This window comes from Osmia bicornis, chromosome 8 (genome assembly GCF_907164935.1).
Source record: "Osmia bicornis bicornis chromosome 8, iOsmBic2.1, whole genome shotgun sequence".
Taxonomy (NCBI): Eukaryota; Metazoa; Arthropoda; class Insecta; order Hymenoptera; family Megachilidae; genus Osmia; species Osmia bicornis.
This window is the reverse complement of record NC_060223.1, coordinates 8,728,364-8,749,756: the sequence shown is the minus strand read 5'-3', so window position 1 is coordinate 8,749,756 and position 21,393 is coordinate 8,728,364. Positions and strand designations below refer to the sequence as shown.

General features: G+C 43.7%; 1 protein-coding gene across 5 annotated transcripts in view; it reads left to right on the top strand.

Moving 5' to 3' along the window:
* The window catches only part of LOC114873754 (protein kinase C-binding protein NELL1-like), a 47,256-nt gene that overhangs the window by 12,059 nt on the left and 13,804 nt on the right, over positions 1–21,393 (top strand). For 3 of the 5 annotated variants that reach the window (XM_046286903.1, XM_029182407.2, XM_046286904.1), the window contains exons 2-10: positions 13,398–13,616; positions 16,813–16,963; positions 18,014–18,296; positions 18,579–18,734; positions 18,805–19,027; positions 19,312–19,503; positions 19,865–19,984; positions 20,581–20,841; positions 20,983–21,360. In XM_046286903.1, the coding sequence (XP_046142859.1) occupies positions 13,398–13,616; positions 16,813–16,963; positions 18,014–18,296; positions 18,579–18,734; positions 18,805–19,027; positions 19,312–19,503; positions 19,865–19,984; positions 20,581–20,841; positions 20,983–21,360 (1,983 nt within the window). Of the gene's footprint in view, positions 1–9,949; positions 10,095–13,397; positions 13,617–16,812; positions 16,964–18,013; positions 18,297–18,578; positions 18,735–18,804; positions 19,028–19,311; positions 19,504–19,864; positions 19,985–20,580; positions 20,842–20,982; positions 21,361–21,393 lie in introns of those variants that run through there. The other 2 variants (XM_046286906.1, XM_046286905.1) reach the window with 2 other exon arrangements.

Here is a 21,393-nt window from a genome sequence, read left to right as displayed (position 1 = left end):
ATTGAAATATCACGATATGCTTTTCGCAAAATCAAAATCCTCCACGGTTTAGATAATTATCGTTCATCGTGAAAATCATAAATTATCCTGTCGACAGCTCGTTGACCCACGGGTGGGCAACGTTCACGCGAGTATTTCAATCAACTCGGTAGCCGGGCATCGATGATCCAGAGATCGTGAGTTAGAATGAAGATGGTGCAAACGAGACAGACCGAAAAGTCGAGGCTCGTAAAAATGCGCGTAATCGTTTTCGCGCCGGCCAATTCCGCTCGGGATCGATGATTTTACGAGCGAGACGCGACTCCAGACGCCGTGCAGACGCCGCGAGTTGTTCGGCGCGAATAAATCTAGCTCGCCTACGCCCCCGTTGAAACGGCGCCGTGTCACAAAAGCGTAAAAGAAAAAAGAAAAAGAATTATTTGCTACTAGTAGAACCACCCAGACGACTGACTTTGTTTAAAAATACGGCGTCCAGTCTCTGTACGATTTTGGACCACGGACCACTCAGAATTTTCATGGTAAATTAAACGTTCACGACGCCGTACTCTTCTTCTTTTCTTAAATTTCACGCGGCAGTTGATTCGGTTTAAAATAAAAAATTGAATATCATCGACTGCAATTTTTTCAGTTGGAAACCTTTGTAGATTTATAAAATGAAAAGTAGAATATCGAATAATAAAGAACAGGATAACAATCTAGAAATGTTTTGGCACTTTCCTACTGTTCGCGCATCGTTTCCACTTCGTATAAATCAAATCGCTTTTAATTGCCCCGTTAACGATGCAAAGTAAAGTTAACGAGCCCCGCTCGTATTGCCGCGCGCGCCAAATTTAAATCGTCAGACGTTCGCGGGAAGGAAAAAATGAGAGGCGATAAAGAGCGACGAGTTCGAGTGAACGACAAAAAGGGAATTGCAAAGTTGTTATAATTGATGAGAGAAGTTCGAAGGGGGAGAATGGAAAGAAGAAGACAGGCGGTAGAAGGACGAGTGGTTCTTTAGCGTGATAGCGAGAGCCGTTGACATTACCACGTTGCTTCCACGCGTCGATCGTCATGATTTTTATTCCGTCTGGCAATAAACAGATTCATCGTCACCTTTTTCTCTCTTCCCTTTCGCTCGTTATTTATGAGTCTCCTCTTCTTTGATGGCGCCTTGCTTCAACGACAGACGAAAAAATATTCGGTCAAGAATAATTCTTTATAAAATAAAGTATACGAAACGAAAGTTTCTATTTCGCTTCGAATGTTCTTGCCGAAATAAAGCATGTAATGGCCGTCGAGACGAAACACGAGGATCGATGGCGGGGACCAAGTTTTTTCTCTCGATTTCGAATAACCGAATGTGTTTGTCGCGTCGCATCAAGGACGGTTCGTCTCGTCTCAAAGTGTTCTCTTCGCCGAATAAATTTGCGGCACATTTTGTCGACGATCGGCCGCGAAAACACGGGGCTGAACTTAAATCGTGTTCTCCAACGCGAGGAACCATCGAAAGTTCCAACAGAATTCTGTTGGTTCACAGCCGAGATATTATTTCGAACTCGGTTAGACATGCAACAATCTGATAAGTAAATAGAAAAAAAGAAACTCTTTCGAGTTAATCAAATGCAATGAAGGAGAATCTGAAACCGCTTGATAAGCAATTGAAAGCTAGCCTTGACATTCGTCCTGTTCCTCTCCTCGTACCTCCTGTTATCAGCAGAAAAAAAACCATTCGTTGGAACTCATTGCGACTTCTTCAGTTTGGAATCCTTTCGAGAAGTGGACGTGATTAGCCCAGGACGCAACGAGCACCCCTGGGGTATCTCCTTTTCACGGGCTATAGCAGCATCCTCGAGGGTGACCTCGACTCATCAAGGACGTGTTCCCTATCGCGGTAATAATCGCGAAGGATTTTCGCTAGTGTCGTAGGATCGTTGAAGAAAAACGAAAGAGAATAAAAAAAAAGAAGCCCGCGATGAGTCGACAGGATACCCCGAGCAAATGGAGCACCCTCGTCAACGACAATTTCCCATCGAGTCGACTTTCTTTCTCTTCGTCTTCGCTGTTCAAGGTCATCGAGCCTGTTCCCCTCGAGGATACGATGATTGTCGCGTATTGTGGACAGGATCACGACCACTGGGAAAATTTCAGCGCTAAGGGACGACAGATTGCCGCGAATTTCATGCAATCGTTCCTTGGATTGATCCTGTCGTGAGACGTTCTACGATGTTTCATCTTCTTAACATTCGATGAACACTATATTTTCTGCAGGATCATCGTTGATGATTACTGGACGAATACTTCGATCATCTTGTCTAGCTTGGTGTCATTAGTGATTTTCTCTTTTATACGTGAATGATGGTGGAAAGTTAAGGGTAGGTTCTGTTTATGAACAAGAATTGATTTGTAATAATTACTTCCGTTCAGAGGAATTAAATTTTAATACTTCCATGATTGGAAGCCTTAAAATGGAATGTATGTTCCTCGGAGATTATTTCTAGGGTTGTAGAAATTTATTACCGAGCCTATCCCTTCTGTTATCAATAGGAAACGCAACTAATCCATAAATAGAAGCCATTTATCCCATGCGTTACTGTTTTTCCCTGTAACCCTGTACTGTAACCCTGAAGGAGAAAGAGAAACAGGCTGCAGGTGGTGCTCGATAACTAAGGGGAGCTTCGTAGCTGAAGGAAAACACGAAGATGGCTGCCACGAAATTACGGTCGGACGAAAGCGAATGCAATTACCCCGGGAGGCCGTGGAAACGGGAAATAATGAATTCAAGCCCCGTTTCTGCCGCTGCTCCCGGGGGGATTCGAGGGGGTGCGCGGCTCGACAGAAGGGAAAAAGGCGAGAGATTATTCCGAATCTGGAAGCTATGACCTACTTCGATCTTCCTCTACGTAGACTCTTCACGTTTCAACACATTTATCGTTGTTTCTTGACAAATTGAAAATTTCAAACAATTTTTTCTTTAATCTTGTTTTACTTGTAATATTACACCATATTTTTATCTTCTTCTCGAGAAAGAAAAATACTGGCATCGAATAAATTCAAGAGAACATTATTTTTGGCATCATTTCGTTGGTTCTGGGTTTCGATGGATGGGCCCACACTTGTAAATTCACTTTAATCTTGTTTTACTTGTAATATTACTCCATATTTCTTTTATCTTTTTCTCGAGAAAGAAAAACACCGGCATCGAATAAATTCAAGAGAACATTATTTTTGGCTCTTGTCTGTTGGTTCTGGGTTTCGATAGATGGGCCCAGACTTGTAAATTCATCGAGGATCGTCTGATCTTCCACGATCTACTTTAGATTGTTTGTTCCTTCCCTGCTTTATGTGTCTCTGGAAGTGTACATAAGTCTAGGACTCCCTTAAAATAGACTCAGTTTGATTCTTTACGAAATCTTGTTGCTGTTTGTTTTTCTCTTGAGGATTCTTTTTTTAGGACCCTTATTTTCGACACCTTTCAACTATGATAAATTTTCCAGAGGGTTCATGAGATATTTTCGTAAGTGGAAATAGATCGAACAGCCTTGGGGTAAATTTCTGTAGTTCGAATTGTATTTTAATTAATTTTTCAAGCAACTTCTTATAGCGTTATATAAATTATATTTTATTTAAGTATTGAAACATTTATTATAAATTACTCGGACAGATTTGAAAGGAGCATAAATTTGTTTACCAAGAAAGGAATATACGAGACATATAATTTATGCGAATTCCATGGATATACCTCCCGCGAGGCAGGTGTTACATAAGCAGATCGCCTTGCAACACCTGGCGTCCCATACATTCCCCATATGACAACGCAAACGGTCCTCCCTCTTACTGTTAAACATAACAGGAACTACCATTTCTGTCTCGTTAAAGAACTAATTACGAAAAAAATCCGGAAAACTATTCCCCAATGATTTATGCGCAACAGTTTCGTGTTAATAATTCATAGAAGTTGTAATCGGCCACGTATCTTCGTTCTCATCGACTGCGGTAACAAGGACGAGAAGGCAAGGATCTCTGCAGGACTCTAGACCCCATTAGCGTAACCTCGAGCCGTGCCACGAAAACCGTTTCAGTCGAGCTGCATCCGCTGTAGCGGCACCCCGGTTGATCCGCGTCAGAAATCCATTCGGACTGTGTTTTTCACGAGAATTTGCCCTAAAATCCGATCCGCATCGCTCGGAAGTAGGCTGAAGTTGGATGAAAACGAGGACGAGTCCTGGAGAGAAGTCTGCATCCATTTGGGAGAGAGGAAAGAGTTAGACAATAGGTGCAGTCGATCGGAGACATGTAATTTCGAGATTACGTAAGTGACGCTAAAGTAGTGGTACGAGTTTTCTTCTCTTTTTAACATAATTCCTATTGTTATTAATTTCAATTTCTGCAAATGTCGTTCATTAAACAATCAAGAATTTTTTTTTATAACAAAGACTCTTAGAATCATTTTATTAATGAAAGACAGGGATGGATAAAATTGTCTGTGGGATTTGAGTTACGGGAATTAGAGCGTTAATTACAATCCTCTCATTGTTAACGTAGGAAAGAGAACTTGCAGAAACTTTCCTGTAACTCGAACGACCGAAGAAGCAATCGAGGGTACGTCGACTGAAAACGAACGTAACAGGCTACATGTGTGTGCGATTGTACGTGTGAAGGGAAGGGTGCGCCATGTTGTCTGGCTGCCCCGCATTGCGCCAGTGAACTCGGCAAAATCCCGGACACAACCCGGCCACCCGTATCTTTCACTCGATACCCTTTTCGCAAAACTATCTCCGCCATAGCTCACGCGAGAAATACAGCGAAGCATTCGTGACGGTGAAGGAAAACAAGATCGTTTAGGGTTGAAAATATCAGGCATAAATCGTGCTACACAATCTTGGAATTAAATTTAACCCTCGAACGCCGGTACCACGGAGAAACAATTTTAATTAAATTTCGCCATTTCGTATTCTTTTTCATTTTCGTTTCCATTTTTGGAGAGAATTAATTTGACGGTGGATCGTAACCACGAGGGGATTCAGCTTCACGCACCGCTACCTTTCAAGTACCTTTCTTCCTTGGCACGTGCCTGATGAGACCCTTCGTTCCCTTCCTGTCACGAATTCTCCTTATAAAACGCCGCTACTAATTCGAAACAGATGTTAAACGGGGTGTTCACGCGCCTTAATTACCCTTTCGTACGTGATGAGAAACTCGAAAGCTAGTAACTCGGATGAAAGATAGAATATCCTAACGCTTCTATTTTATTTTATTCGTCAGCAAATTTTCTTTTTTTCTACGATAAATTAAGAAGTTCTCATCGGATGGAGGTACGAACGATTAACGCGAGATTCAGGGTGAAGTGAATTTAAAGTTATTAGCGATGAAAATTCAAGCACACCACTTTAACGCTGAATAATTCGAGTACCGGTAACCTGAGCCTGGGTCAAGGTCGAAGTAATTGGTTAAAACGGGTGTTCGTGATGAAAAGAATTCGAACGATTCTCGATAATTATGCTCACGAACCCTTTTCAGCCTCGGGAACGACAGATTTGCTCGTTAAAAATCTCGTTACCTTGGTAGAATTTTTGGTAAAGAGTTGATAAACGTTCGTGAAACGGAAATTTTGTTGGCCTATCGGAAAAAGAGTTGGAACGCTTGGCAAACATTTGAAGAATCATAAAACAAGAATGGAGTAACCTACATCGAGTTGACAATTGGAAAAAATTCACTAGTAGTTGCGCACAACAATCGAATAACTATTATTTATTCAGTACTTGTCATAGTGTTTACCTACATTTCTTCTGTAAACCATCAATCACTATCGTGGACGACGCCACCGTTCTTTAAATAATCGATGCCCATTCCCGTTGTATACACCAGTTGAAAATGTTTATAGAAAGTGAATCAGTCGACTAAAAGTGTCCTCGTGAAATTGTAATAGACTACTTGATTATCGATACCCATCCAAAGACCCAATCACCCCATCATAGACACAGGAAATGTTTAAAATACACAGGAATTTCTATATAATATTTCTTCTTTTATTTCGTTAGAGAAACATACTTGTAGGTTTACCCTCCGCCTTCGAACTTCTGATCGATTTTCTTTGTGCATCAAACCACCCCTGTATGGTTAAACAACCAGCTGTTCCCGTCGAAAAATCCAACCACCCCCATGACGGACACGCGTCTCCATCAGGAAGCTCTAATCCCGTTTCAGCGTGTCGTCCAAGGTCCCTGAAATCCCGTTGATCCGCCGAAATTTCGTCCTTTTCACCCTTAACGAAACGGCAAGTTAACGAACGCACCGTGTGTCCCGAAGGAGGAGTAAAAGGGCGTAGGGGGAGAAGGAGGGGTGTGTGTCTGTGGCACGCGTCAACAAAGGGCGGCACAAAAGGCTGGGAAATGGAAAGCGAATTGCTCATTATCGAGTGGCCAGCATCAGGGGTGTGCGTTCCTGTTCGTTCCTAAGGGATGAAAAGCTCTGCTTCGGGTACGAGACGTGGTAGAGAAGAGGGCTGGAATGAATCGCGCGAAAATTGTCTCTCCTGGCTCCCTTTTCTCCTCGCAGCTGCCTTTCTCCCTACGGATTTTCGGCCTTCTTGTTGGAACCTTTAAGCGACCACGTTTATTCGAGAGGTAGGACTTTGCGCTCCTCTTTGTTCTTCCCGCAGGATCAATCGAGCTGGAACCCCCTCCTCGTTTTCTCCTCGTCCTTTCCACTAGCTGAATGCTTAGGGCTGGCTAACGGAAGTGATTCGTACGAATTTACGAATGAAACTCGATGGATCTCTCGCGCCACCCCTTCGCGAACGGTTTCATCCCCCTTTTACCCTCGGTCTACCACTGGGTAATGCTGGTCTGGTATTGGTAAGATGGTCTTGATTGATGGTCTTTGAAGTGATTTGACGTGGATGTACTTTCTTAGAGTGGGTATTTGAGAAGAGGAAGTTAAGATTGTCTGTGACTTTTTTCTTTAATAAATTACCCCACATTGCTTCTTATCGTTGTACGGTCTGTGAACCGTAGAAAGAAATGATTTTCAGGAGACATAAAGAACAAAGAATTTAATAATATCGTTGATCATAAAGGGGTGGCTATCGATCAAACTATCTTCGTTTATTGGACGAGCAAGGCCATGAAAAAAGCTGGCCTTTTAGAGAGATCATAACGGGTTCATTGTATTTAAAATGATCAAGGTTATCGCTTTTATTAATAGCAGCCCTTTGTGATAAATATTTTCTGGTCGGTAACAATTCATCGTTTGTCTCAGCTCGTGATCTTTTATTTCACGAATTCAGATCATTTCGTCAATTTTTAGATGTTCTTAAAAACGTTTCTTTACTTCTCGACGTTTTATAAAATCTGATTAGTTAACGAAACGCGTTAGGATTTGTTAAACACCGAACACCGGGGTTACTTTCTTCTCGAACGATTACACCCGGTGGCGCCGATGGTACACTTTTCCTGCAAGTGTACTCGTTGCATGAAAAGGCTCGTGTGTTCTAAAGTAGTTCCCTGAAGTACGGCCATTTGGAATTCGTTCGTGAGTAAAAGGAAAGCACTTCCGGGGAACGAGTCAATCCGGAAGCTTGCTAAAAGCATGCTTGGAAATTGAAGTACAGGATTCCTTTAAAATCGTCCCTTGATTACGTTCGATCGTTTAACAGTTTGCTGGTAATGCTTGCGATAAAATAAATGTAAACACGTGATACTGTTATTCCATCTCCTTCGTTCTTACGAATTTGATATACATTTGACGAAACTAACGTTGCGTAATAGAAAGGAGAAACGCAAACGAGATTACGGATAGATTGCTGGTTGTCAGTGACACGCTTTGCTTTACGATATTTCGTTGCTGTGTCGGTGACAGAGTGCAAACGCAAGCGAATTGCAACGGCGCGTGCACCTGACGCCTTACGGATCGTTGGGCTTCGTCTGATCCTGATGGAGCAAAAATGACGATTCCAATGGAACTGCTTCCTATTCATATTTCTCTTCTCCGGTAATCGAACGTTTAATAAATCCATTAAATTTCTTCCACTATTTCACAAATTTATAATCTTATTATTAGACATCTTGTATGATGGTCGAATGTCAAGCTCTTCGAGGATCATCATCCAAAGTTCCAAATTAACCCTTCCATTAAACGAATCGTCCGTGTACAAACAACAACCTCGTTCATAGATCGTCCAGCAATGGACGGTTCGAGGCAATATATAGATCAAAGGTTGCCAGCAATCGCGACGGTACCATTAATAGTACAGAATGAAACGAGAAAGGGGCGGTGTTTTCTTGCGGTCTGGAACGCGAAGGGAACACCTTCAAGTTCCACGATGAAGAGGAACGAGGAGGAGGATAACGCTTCTCCTGTCCCTTGTAAAACGGCCGTCGTTCAAGCGGACTCGCGAAACACGCCTCGAAAATAGTAGCCGGGCTCGTAAAGTCTTTTGTTGCGACCGCGAAACGTCGCATTCTCATCCTCGTCCCCGGGCTTTTCGTCTTCTCTCGTCTCCTTTCTTTTCTGTCTGTCCGTCGACCAACAACGTCTCTTACCCATCGGCGCCATCGCCACTCCGTCGATGACTTTGACCTTTCAACCCCCTCTTCTCGAACAATTCATAAGAATTTCTAAATCATTTTTCTTTTCGATATACAGTCGATTGTTCGTAATCCTCGAAAAGGGATACTCTTGTATGGGTATTTCATTGATCGTGGATATAAATACACGGTTGGATTTACGTAACGACGGTTGTTATCATAAATTTTTCATCAAGACTTTTCGTGTTATTCCGTAACGTAAAGGTGGCACGCGACCACCGAGTGGATTGCACGATAAAAATTTGACTTGGACGTACTATACCGGCTGGCCTTGCCTCCGAACTCTTTTCTTCTATCGTTAACGCGAAACACGGATGTTCAATTTTCTTAGGAGTTTCAAATTCTATAGGACACACCTTGGAACTCTATAAAAGCAAAGGCTAGAATACTCTAAATCTTATAGTGATACGAAATTACCCGATCTCTATAAACTCTTATGTCTCTTATGGAAGCTGAGGTGAAGCGATAAAGAAACATGGCTCTAAATGCCATGGAGCCCAATGCTAAAGTAACGACGGTGAAATTCTCTCGCGACTGGCCGATCGAGCGACACGTCCATTAAGAATAGCACAAGGTGGACTTAAATATCCGTGAGGGCCTTCGCCGTGCTGAGCACCTGACGCACGCACGCGCGGGTAAAATAGGCTTAATCTCTTTGGGCAAACGTGTGTGCAGAGTGCCGACTATCGCCAAATATTGACGCGTTACGTTAACGGTCGCGCTCGTCTGACCGGTGAAAACAGCCCCGAGAAACGTTCACCGTCTCTTCCTGTTTCCTCTTATCTCGGCACATTTTTCTCCCTCTATCTTGAAAGATCTTGAATCGACGTTCTTCTCTCGCCGACTGGTTCTACCTGTCGGATAAGAACCGTTGATAACGCCTTCTTTTCTTTCTGTTTTTTTTTTTATGATGTTTGAGTTTCTTTGACTCGTGGGATGTTCACTGTTGTCTCTCTGTTGTTTGAATAAGAAGTGTTAAATTCTTTTCAAGAATCCTTGCAGATTCCCTGGGAACGCGAAGTGGTGTAAATCTTCTTTTCGAAGAATAACTTGAAAGAACCTTGACCCTGGTGACGAGCGAATGATCGTGGCGAGATTTTCTGTCGGCACGACGGAATTCCAATCGTAGAAATTCGATCTACGAGAGATATCCGATGGCCGGTCGGTTGTTTCTCACGTGTTCGTTTTCCCCCCTTCCACGATCGGCGAGGAAATTTCAATGATCTCGCGAAATTCGGCGCTATCGGTCACGCCACCCGCCGCGTCCGCACGCTTCGAAATCCGATCGTGAGTGGCCGGTGGCGGCGCGTGAATCGAAAAAGCGACGCATGCCAGTCGAACGCGGCACGGTTTTACGTCGATAGGGCTGTTCGTTCTCCTAGTGTCGCGTTGGCCACGGGAACGATCGCTTTTCGGTTATGTCGATTTCATTCGTCTCCTTCATCTCCGTTCTACTCTGTTGGCTGTTCCTCCTACCGATCAGCCTCACCTTCACCGGCTCCCAAACGAAAAACACACTTCCCACCAGTGAGTACATTTACGATTCTCATCAATTCTATGTTTCCGCTTGAATGGAAACGGCTTACGTGCGATGAAAGTTGTGATAAAATATCGATTGTGGTGTAACGTAATTAAAAAAGAATTAGAGTGCTGTGAGTTGGCTCGATTTTGTCAAATTTCACAATTGATGATGAGAGGGTATCAAGGTAACGAAGTAATACAGATTGAAATTGAAATTACTTTTTATTTATAAATGAGTTTCGTAATTAGTGATTTTGATAATTATCGTGTCTAATAATTATAATTGAATTTTGGAAGCGTTGCGTGTAGAACAAGCGACCTACTACTTAAGTACGATCGGTCGAGTTTACGTTTGGCTTATTTTTCTAGGAACTTTCGTGTCCATTAGAACTTCCAAATAATACATTACTCTTTCTCCGATCATTATTACCGATTGCATGAAAGAAACTCCAACAACATTAATATGTACACCTGTCGTGAAATATTTAGAAACTGGCACCGAGCCATTACCGATCTAATTAAATATGAATAGCTTCGATTGAACTTTCCAGGAAGTTCAGTAGTCCGTAAGAAACTTCTGTAAATCGCGAATCACGTGTTTCAGCAAGGTTCTTTCTGTAGAAAACGTTCCATGAATGAGCCTTCGCCACCCTTCGATCGATCCAACGAACCAGACCAATTACCACGCGAACCGAAATTTTTCTTGCATTCGTTTCTATTCGCCACCGAGACAATAATCGGCGACGTCTGTCCGTATGTCTGTCGCGTGATGCAGACGAAATTTCCACCCCCGCCTGAGGGAAACGGGCATTTCTTCCGGGAAGTCCCAACGACCGCGTCTGGCTCTTCGGTTTACGTGCGTATCTAACGAAATTCATCGACGTTTCCGGGGGTTGTTTCAACGGGCTGTGTGCGTGGAACGCTTTCAACTCCGTGGATCGATGGGGTCGTGCAACACGAGCATGGCTTTCCCTATGCTGGACACACGCGGCTTGACCGTCGCGCAATATCGATTCGACCGCAGTTCCTGGCATTCGTCCACGCGAATCGTTTCTTTCGTTTCTATTTACTTGCTCTCTCTGTGAATGAAAATTGCTCACCACCCTCGCGTACGCCGCCCTTTTAACCCTTCCGCCAGGACAACGTTCGATGATAAAGTGCTCTGTAGGGATGTACGGTCATTGCAAAACCTTTCGACTCGTACATCTACGATTACTGTATTCATTTTCCTTTTGCTTAGTATTTTTTTTCATATGCAACAGGCGATCAGTATCGAGTCGCTATAGTAATCTTCAATTTTTAAAAGTATCTTTTTAAAAAACATACTCCTCCCGTTGTCATATTTTCCAAGGTTGCAATCAACCGTAAAAGACCACCTAAAGATCACCCCAAAAGGGCAACCAATCAAATGACACAAGACTTTCGTATTCAGTCATGCTCGTCAGCCCACGATGAACTTGACACCGGTGTCAGCAGTCGTTTCAGTCAATCCTCAGCCGGAAGCGATCCATTGGACAAACACCTGGTACATCGAAGGATCTTAAGAATCTATTCAAGCTCATTAATCATCATCATTTGCAGACGTCGCATCGATCAATTGCCGAGAATCATTTTCAGAGATGTACATCGTGCTCCACCCTTCGTCTTCGTCGCCCGTCTAACCGAACGATAATACCGCGTACGGTTCAATAGCGGGCGTCGCGACGCCCGGCAGTCTGCCACCGTTTCGTTCCATCCTGTTTCGTTCGTCGTCGCGCACACAGACGTACGTACGAACACAGGGAAAGAGAGTTTTCGGACGCAAGAAAGCGTGTACGGTGGCGCACGACGGTCTTAGATGAGCATAGGCGACGCCTTTCGGAAATTCGAAGACGGTTCGTTAACCCCTCAGATCCGACGACCGAGCGACGCCCATGAACTTTGACTGGTAATATCGCAAAGGAAAGAGAGGAGGTAATCGAAATTCTTCCACCGATAGTCGTTCGCATTTGAAAGTTGCAAAACGAAGACACGAACGCTAAAATAATCTTCTCTCGGTACGTTCAATGGAACAGCCGGGGAATTAGCGGTCAAAGAGAAAGATTTACCACAGGGCACCCAATAAAACAGCTACGTCGATGGATCAAAGATGCGAGAAGCTCGCGTTCGTTGCAGAACGCTTTTAGCCGGGAAAGCGAGCGTGCCCACCGCCATTAATTTACCGGACTATTTGGCCCGATTAATGCCCGCTCGCAAAATCCCGCGATTGTTCTCCAGCTCGAAAACGGTACAGAGATATTCCACGGTGTTTGTTTTTTGCGGCTTGCTCGTTACGCAATTAAAAAGGAACCCTCGATCCTCTCTTCTCGACCGTTTCAACCCGAGGAAACCGATTCACGGACCGTTTTAGAAGCGGCTGGCTGCGTTGTTTACGCCTTGTTGTTGCAGTTACCTTCGCGGCTCTTCAATGGTCCGCTTGATTCGTCACCGAGCAACAACTGAATCGCAGTCAATTAGCATTCAAGTGTCTCTGGAATTCGCATTTTAACGAAGTGCTCGTCATCCTTTTCCTTTTCTTCCGTTCGTTGGAACAAATCGAAAGGGGTAAAAGGCTTCTCTCTCGAAGCTTTCACAGCTCCGCGAGGGGTTAATGCTATTTTCAGCTTTCGATTCTTTGCTTTGACTCTTCGATTCTATTATCCCGAGTTAGCCCGAATGAAATACATTTAGGAACATTAATTTTTCAACGGAATTAAACTTATATTTTCAGAACAATCTTCGAATAATCGAAGTGTTTACGAGGGGGTTTTGTAGGGGATAAAGAATCGAGGAAGGAGTTTCAGGGAAAGAAGGAAAAGTGAGGAAAGACCGATAACGAGCGTCGACTGAGTAGAGTCGATCGATAGTAGCACGTTTCGAGAGGACTACCTCTGCTGCCTCTTCTTTTTTCTTTCCTTATCTTCGTTTCTTTCGTCTCTACCCTCTGCTATTCTCTCGACGATAGTCGATGATGGATGCTCCTGCTCGAATGGCTCTTAGCATTTTTCAGGGGGACAGAGAGTGGAAATACGCCATTGAACTTTATTGCTGTTCGAGTGGGGACTCTGTTCACTCGAGCTGGCTCGAGCCAGGGAAAGGGGTGAAAAGTGGGCTTTGGCAAATCGTTTGCCAATCTGACATGATGGAATCTCGAGATGTCGGCGATTTTTGTACGCGTGTAATTTTCACCCAACTCTCCTCGTTATTTATTAATATAGGGTTAAAATAATCCTATCAACGCTACGATAATTAGACAATTGTTTAACAAGCTACGATGTGGTTTGCTTTCAGTGTCTGGCACGACAAACAAGAAAGAGGAAGCGGCGGCGGAGGTGGGGGCCAATGTTGGCGTCACAAAAGAGACTTCCGGTGTCCCGGCCACGAGGCCCAGAACTGGCAGCGATCCTGGAGGATGTATAGACCTGTTGGCAGCGTTACAGCTGCACAATACAACGGATATTACACTGGTGAAAGGCCTAAATACGTTAAAGCCAGCCTATTATCTTCATGGTGAGTCGTTTGTCAAAATATTTTATTCAATAACGTTTATCACTTTTCAACGAAGCGATTAATAATTTCATTTCTGAAATGATAAAACGAAATAAATAAAATTTCAACGGTTCGAATTACCCGGTTGCTGTACCGACATTACTCATATTACCCTCTGGGGGTGAAGGGGTGGTGATGATACACGATGATAAATCATTTCGTACAATTTACACTGGTATTGCGTGCAGATTATACCGGGGGGCAGTAAATTTCGTGACGAGCGCAGAACCGAAAAGCACTTCGCGAGGGTTCTCTTAACCCGAATATAGCCTTATTTGCATATCAGAGAGGGTCGTTTCTAACGCCAGCTATCTTTCCTAACCGCGGTGACTGGTAATCATTGCTGGCAATAAGCTCGATTATTGCTTTTCGTAAATCGCCATCAATTTTTTGTTTCGTATATCGAGACACGAAATAACATATGTGTGCACGAAACATATTGGAATTTCGATGAGTCTGCTGGGGACGAAATAGAGGGGACGGAATATTCAATGAAACGTGCAATTCTTTTTGAACGAATCTCGACTCGTAAATTCAAGTGTTGTTCGATAAACACTCGAGAGAAATAAAAAGTATTTTATCGGCTCGAATGTTTGATCCCTCTCGAAATTTCACCATCGGTTCTCTTTCCATTCGATCGGATCCAATAAATCCTTTTTTAATGGCTCTCGAAAGAGTCACTTCTCTCGGTAAAGCCGCCACAAATAACGTTTCGTTGTTCGAACCATGAAAGTGATCAACTAGAAAAACAATTGGCGCTTATCACGGTACACGATGGTTACATAACGACCGATTAATCGATATTGTGAAAGGTCAGTTTTATAGCCCTGTCTCTATTGGTAGACCAGAGGGAATTCCCCAGTTTTATTGCCTGTCTTTTCCAGTTTCGCAAACTGACAGCATTTTTGCGAGATAAAAATTAAAATGAAATTTACAATTGATCGTGCCACCCGTCGCTCAGATATTTCTTTGAGATTCTTCAATTTAATATGTGTCGAGGGATAGAATCCAATAAATAGATTGCAACGCGTGCAAAATAAAAGGTATTCACCGCGTAGCATCGTGTATCCAATTTAGCTTCAACCCCCGTAAACGTTGCACTCTACCGTGACGATGAACAGGGGGTTGCAAAAGCGTGGGCGACGGTGCAACGTCCGCGAAAAGCGACGAGAATACGGGGGTGGTTGGCCCAAGGGTAATCGTCAGCAGGGCTTTCCCCGAACGAAATTTCAATTACCTAACCCAGACCACCCTGCACACCCTCTGTCGATGGTTTCATAGAAGTTACAGAACATTCTATTGGATTCAAATTACAAATTCTTTTCCTACGGAAATATTTATTTGAATTCAATGAATATTTAATATTTGCAAAATAAGTGTGAAAAATAAAAATTGCGATCACACGATCAGAGAAAAATTAATCCAATATCCATGAAAAAGACATAATTTAGAGAAATTCAAAGAGAAAGATATTTATTCCACCGGAGGGGTGGTTTCTAGAAATTAGATCACGGATGGATGATCAAAGAGAGGAACCTTTTCGAACCGACATTAATTTACCATCTGGGAAGATGGTCGGGTAGAAAGTTATTCGTTTTGGAAATAAACAGCCTATAGATGAAATCAAGCAATCCCCTAAAGAGAGGGAGAAGAGCCAAGGGGTCACCCAATTTCAGGACCAACGGTGCTGTTTCCCTATCCAACTACAAAAGGGGATCGCGAAATCTTGTTTTCCATGTACGGAGAAAAGTCTGGACACGTGTCCAATGTATATACTCGTCCTTTGTTCGAGGAGAATTACAATGGCTTCTATCGCGAGCCTCTAGCAATTTCAACATGTTTCCTTTTCCATTGATCATCTGTCAGGGACGATATTTATTTATTGGTAATGCATCACTGAGAAAATAGAAATCTATGGGGAACGGTTCGCAGTTGTGAATGATAACAAAATTGTATTTTCTATACCAACTATTTATTGAGTTCAGTTTCATGGTTAACAAAGCTGCAACATTTTCTTTTCATCGTTAAGCACTCGAATTTCCCTTCGACATTTCCCCCATCCCTCCATCGTATCCTCCCGGTTAAAAAGAAATTTCGATACGTGTGCCACTTGACGAAGAACGATTACGACACGGCTGGTGGTTGTGGACGGTTTCCGTTTCGTCCATTACATCCTAACGAAGCGTGGACGTGGATAATTAGCGTTGAACGTGTTCGATGGTCCTCGAAGTCACGTTGGGCGGCTCGTTGTGGACCCTTCCGATGGTTTCCAGTTACTTTATTAAGCTCGCGGCGTGGCTGAAACTCGAGGCTCGCGAGGAGAAGCCTGGCCAGCGCAAGGAACGTGTGCACCTTTGGCGTACCACCTTTTTTTTCTCCTTGGCTGCAGTTGCAGCAGGATCATGCTCGTGGATTACACGGTTCAGTGGCGCGACAAGTCGAAGCAATTAATGTCGCGACGTGCGTGCTTAATCGAAGGACAAGGAGAAACTTTATCGCCTGTGTTTGATGCGACCTAATGGCGCACAGTTTGTTGCATACACCGGGTGTAGTGTTACTTTTGCGGGACCTTCTTACCTTTGTTACGACTGTCGGGTTGGGTTATGATTCCTTAAGTTAAGTTAGGTCTCTGTTTTTCGAAGAAATAAATTGGGATTTGTTGGACATTTATTAGGTCCTTTTTAGTTAGGTTACCTAGATTTGTGTCATTGCCTTTTATTCAACGGCAAAATATTTCGAGATAGTATCAAAATCTGTTGGAATTGTTAGGAACGTAATAAAGCCAGGCACTGTGGCCAATCGAATTTCCATGTGGCTACGATTACGTAACCGTGCGAGCACGAACCGTGAATCGGACAAATCGATGCGACCCAGCAAAAATTTCGGTTGACCTACATCCACGAGAATTGTTTTGTCGTCGAGTAGAACAATGTTCTGGAATTTCACGGAATCGATTTGATTCTGACGATTATATTAATTCAGCTTTTTATTATAGTATAATAAAAAATATTTTTCCAGTAATTTTCTTAGTGTAATGATCACAATGCTCGTGCAGCTTACGGTTAGAAACGTAAACGTAGGAAAATTTCTGCCTATAACGATGTAACGTAATAAAAAATGCTCCGGGCGGAGAAATGATGGAGTTTTACTACTTCAGGCGAGGAGAGGGAGCTGCGACTGAACCAGACGAGCTTCGAACGTGCGGTCACGCTACTCCGGCGGGTTCCGGAATTCACTATAGCAGCCGCTTTGAAACAAGAGGAGACCAATTCCGGGACGATCGTCGCCTTTTCGCATGGAAACAATAAGTATGGACCACGTGTAATTTCATTCCTCGTCCGCCACGAACAACACCGTAATTCTGTAACTATCCGCGAATAGAAATGCGACGTTAAATTCCTTATCCTGGTTGAAAATTTTCCCACTCTGTCCCTGCTTCTTGATAGCGTCACAATCTTAGACTTCCAAGTGTCTTTGAAAAGATAGGTAAAAGCGTATCGAGCGTCGTCGAACGTAATTACGATCGGGAAACGAATTACCGAAGGCTTTAAAGGTACGAACGAAGTGAAAAAGGTAAGAAAGGTAACGTTAAGGAAGTTACTGTGTCAATTGTTGAGCCGGGACGAAAGGAGAACACTTAACCCGAAAGTAGTCGCACCCTCTGCTGCCACGTGAGTAGAGCAGTCTAGTCGTTTTGACCTGGCTGACACAAATTGGATGCATGCATCTACGTGTCCGCGTATTAGACGGTAATTAACACGCTCCGCTGAGCAGAAACCACGGCCAGTTTAAGCGGAATTAAATGTTTATTTAGTGCTTTTTCACATCCATAAATCATGCCACAGAGATTATTACCATTTTCGAACGAAGCGTTAGATTAAATTACCGATTCACATATGTACGCATGATAATGACCTATTGGAATTTCAGTATCGTTTATTAACGAGGACAATCGAATAATCTCGCTCAGTTTCGTGTTAGGGTTAGCGGGTGATCTATGTTAAGCTTAAAATTGATATCGCGATGCTTACACGCAATCCCACTCCCTTCTGATTCAATCACGTAATCTATTTAATACCATATACACGTTTCAATTAACAGCTCGAAACCGGTTCTAATCGATCTACAAACGTGTACCACACTCTGTAACCGCGTTATTGAATTGCACGGTCTGTTAAGTTATTCGATTATGTAGTTATACAGTAATTCATGCAGTTAATTATCCGCCTAATTGTGTCACCAGGATGCGTACCGGTAGATCCCAATAAGCGAAACTATTACGTAGAAAGTTAGAAAAAAAAAAGGGAATAAGTAGGACATTTGTTAGGATAATATGGACAAACACAATTATTTTGTAGATATTTGGAGCTGCAGAGCAGCGGTCGTAAGAACGAGCTTCGACTTCATTACGTATCCCGTCGCGACGGGAAGGTCCACGAGGAGACGTTTCCTTTCCGACTGGCCGACGGGACCTGGCACAGGGTCGCCCTAAGTGTAAGCGGCTCGCAGGTCGAGCTGCTCGTCGACTGTCATCCATTGTACAGGCGGTTGCTCAGGCCTGGACCACCTGACACAAATTTCACTCTGCCTGAACTTCAGCTCTGGGTAGGACAGAGAAACGTCAAGCACTTTCTCTTCAAGGTACGACTGCCTCTTCCCTATCCCCTTTACCCAATTTTATCTGGTGCAGTGTCAACGATGATTTTTCACGAGGACATCTGCAATTACGGCCTGCCTCGTCTTGTCAAACGTCTTCTTTTTTTCCTTTCCTTAACTTACTTAAATATTAAAAAAGGCTAACCAACGGTATATTCTTGGTTTCTCATCAATTATTTCATATATGTATATTATTTATGTATCGCTTATCCTATCGTAAAGCGGTCATTTACCGTCGAGTGAGACAAGTTTATACGATTTTCATAGGGTGCTCTACAGGATGTGAAGTTGATACCCGGCCCCCATGGCTATCTTTCACAGTGTCCCCAACTCGATTCGTCCTGTCCCACCTGCGGTCAATTTTCTATACTGCAAAACACGATCGACCAGCTGATGCATAATCTGAACGAACTATCGCGTAGAGTGAGTACAACGTGCACGGTAGACGCGTAGCCTGGGGTTCCTTCCAGCTCACTGACATCATTCCTTTTAGCTAGCCGCTGCAGAGGGCAGAATAAGCAGAGTGGAGGAGTGCGAGTGCCAAAAATCGTGCAGGGCAAACGGCACGGTACACGAGGACGGCGCCACATGGGAAAAGGGTTGCCAACAGTGTTCCTGTGTCCATGGTGAAATCGAGTGCCGACCAACGCCCTGTGCTGCTGTCACTTGCAAGAATCCTGTCATTCCTCAAGGACAGTGCTGTCCGATCTGTTTGAGTAAGCTCATCACTAATACAGAATCATGAAACGTTGCTTGGAATATGCTTATAAGCTTCATAGCGGTTTTAGAATTTGGGGCTCTAAGGAGATTAACATTTTCGCTACTCGAAGCGACTGTAGAGTTAGGTCGAACAAATGACGATTAAATAATTAATTAATGATAATGACAAATGGATTCGCGGGGAAACTTGGGAATTGAAATTCTAAATATTTATGTGTTTCGCTAAAACCAACATTTCTCTCGATTCCAATTAATTTCGAACATTGCTCGTTGTCTGCAGAACAATGTTACTTGCATGGCGTGATTTACGATCACGGCGAGAAAGTCTCGCCGAAACAGTGCGTCGAGTGCGACTGTTTCGACGGAAGTTTCACTTGCCAGAGATTTGACACGGAAACCAGATGTCCGCCATTGCCTTGTCCTCCTAGCGAACAGATCAGCGTAGCCGAGGAATGCTGCAAATTCTGCCCAGGTACGTTCATTGCTTCGTCATAACTCTCATAACATTTTCATTTAAAGAAAGCTAATAAAGGGTTGTAGCGTTTAGACCCAAATAGAGTTCATTAAATATCGAACAAAAAAAAAATCGATGCATGTCATTCTATGTCATTTGGTTGTATCAAAATGTCCTCTGAATAAACTATTCCCTACTCTGTTTCTCGACTGATCCCCTCACCGAATGGCAAGCATGCCAGTTTACTACTTAACTAAAAAAAGGGGCGATTGCTGAAAAGCGACTCCGATCGCCTTTTACCGCTGAACAAAACTACTAAATCGCTAATAGAATGTTCTAACTGTCTCTGCATTCGCCTTTGCTAACCAAATTTAACCAGGGGTGGACTACTGCGCGAAGGGCCACAAGTGTCACGCTAATGCATCCTGCCTGAACCTGCAGACAACGTACGCCTGCCACTGCGATATTGGTTTCCAAGGGGACGGTCATAACTGTCACGGTACCTAATTGATCTCTAACTTTTTCTCTACCTGTGCAATTAACAAATCTATGTATCCGATCGAATGGTGCGCCACCGGATCGATTTTCTTGCCATTTCTTGTCAAGGAACGCGGTTACATAGTTGCGATTACATGCCTCGTGTTTCTTGTTAAACAAATTGCGAATCGCCTGAATCAGCGACAATCGCAACTCTGTAACCTAACCAAGGTGTTTCAATGCTTATACAGGGTGTTTCATTATTATTAACTGCTTGGAGCATGTTAATCGCTTGAGTGCTGTCGCAGAGTCCAAGAGTGGGATCCACAGGTGCCCTGTGAGTTGATCGGTGTAGTTGCGGTGAGCTGGGGTCTGATATACGTCGGTCAGAGTTAAATTAGATCCTGTAATCCTCAATCTAAATGATCATCCCTGTCTCACCGGTTAAAAACGAGTCTGTTGGATTCCTGCTCGCGGACAAGATAGATTCAAATTATTGAAAGTATCAAAAAGCAATTGTCCCCCATAGTTCACGCGAACAAAATGAAGCATCCTGTATGGCACCGTACAAATTAACCAACGACCAATGCTGATCTGGTTAACCTGTTGACACCACAGACATAGACGAGTGTAAACAACAAGGTGGCTCGGAAGGTCATCACTGCAACGCTAATACAAAATGCGTGAACGTGATCGGCTCGTACACGTGCGAGTGTCTTCCGGGCTACCATAGAGTGGACAAATTCAACTGCGCCGAACTCGACGAGTGTGCGACTGGCCACCACACGTGCGACCAACACGCGACCTGTGTGAACACCGCGGGCAGTTACTATTGCATCTGCAAGGACGGCTACACTGGCGATGGCTACACCTGCAAACGTACAGTATTCCATTTCCTTGCTTCATTTTTTATCACTTGCTCGTTCCTTTTACTACTACTACTACTACCGTCCGTCCTAATGGTTCGCATCGACAAAGCTTCAACTAAAAACCTCTTCTCTTCTTTTCCGCTTTCTTCAGCGGTCTGCAATCAGACCTGTCAGAACGGTGGCGAATGCGTGGCGCCAGGAAAATGTTCATGTCGCCGTGGTTACATAGGCAACAGTTGCGAGCTCGATCTGGACGAGTGCGCGAGCGATCTTCATCGTTGTCATCAGTCGTCAACTTGTTTCAATATGCCTGGATGGTATTATTGCCGCTGCAAACCCGGTTACAGAAGCGCCCTTCACGACAGCACCCAAGGCACCCAGTGTCTCGATATCGACGAGTGTAACGATCAAACGATCGAGAGGAGGCACACGTGTCACCCTAGCGCTAAGTGCGTCAACACCGAGGGTGGATACGAGTGCGTATGCCCGCCTCAGGAGGACAATCACACCGCGGAAGAGTGTAGATTGAGTGAGTGTACTTTTGTTTCTCGTCGATACTTAT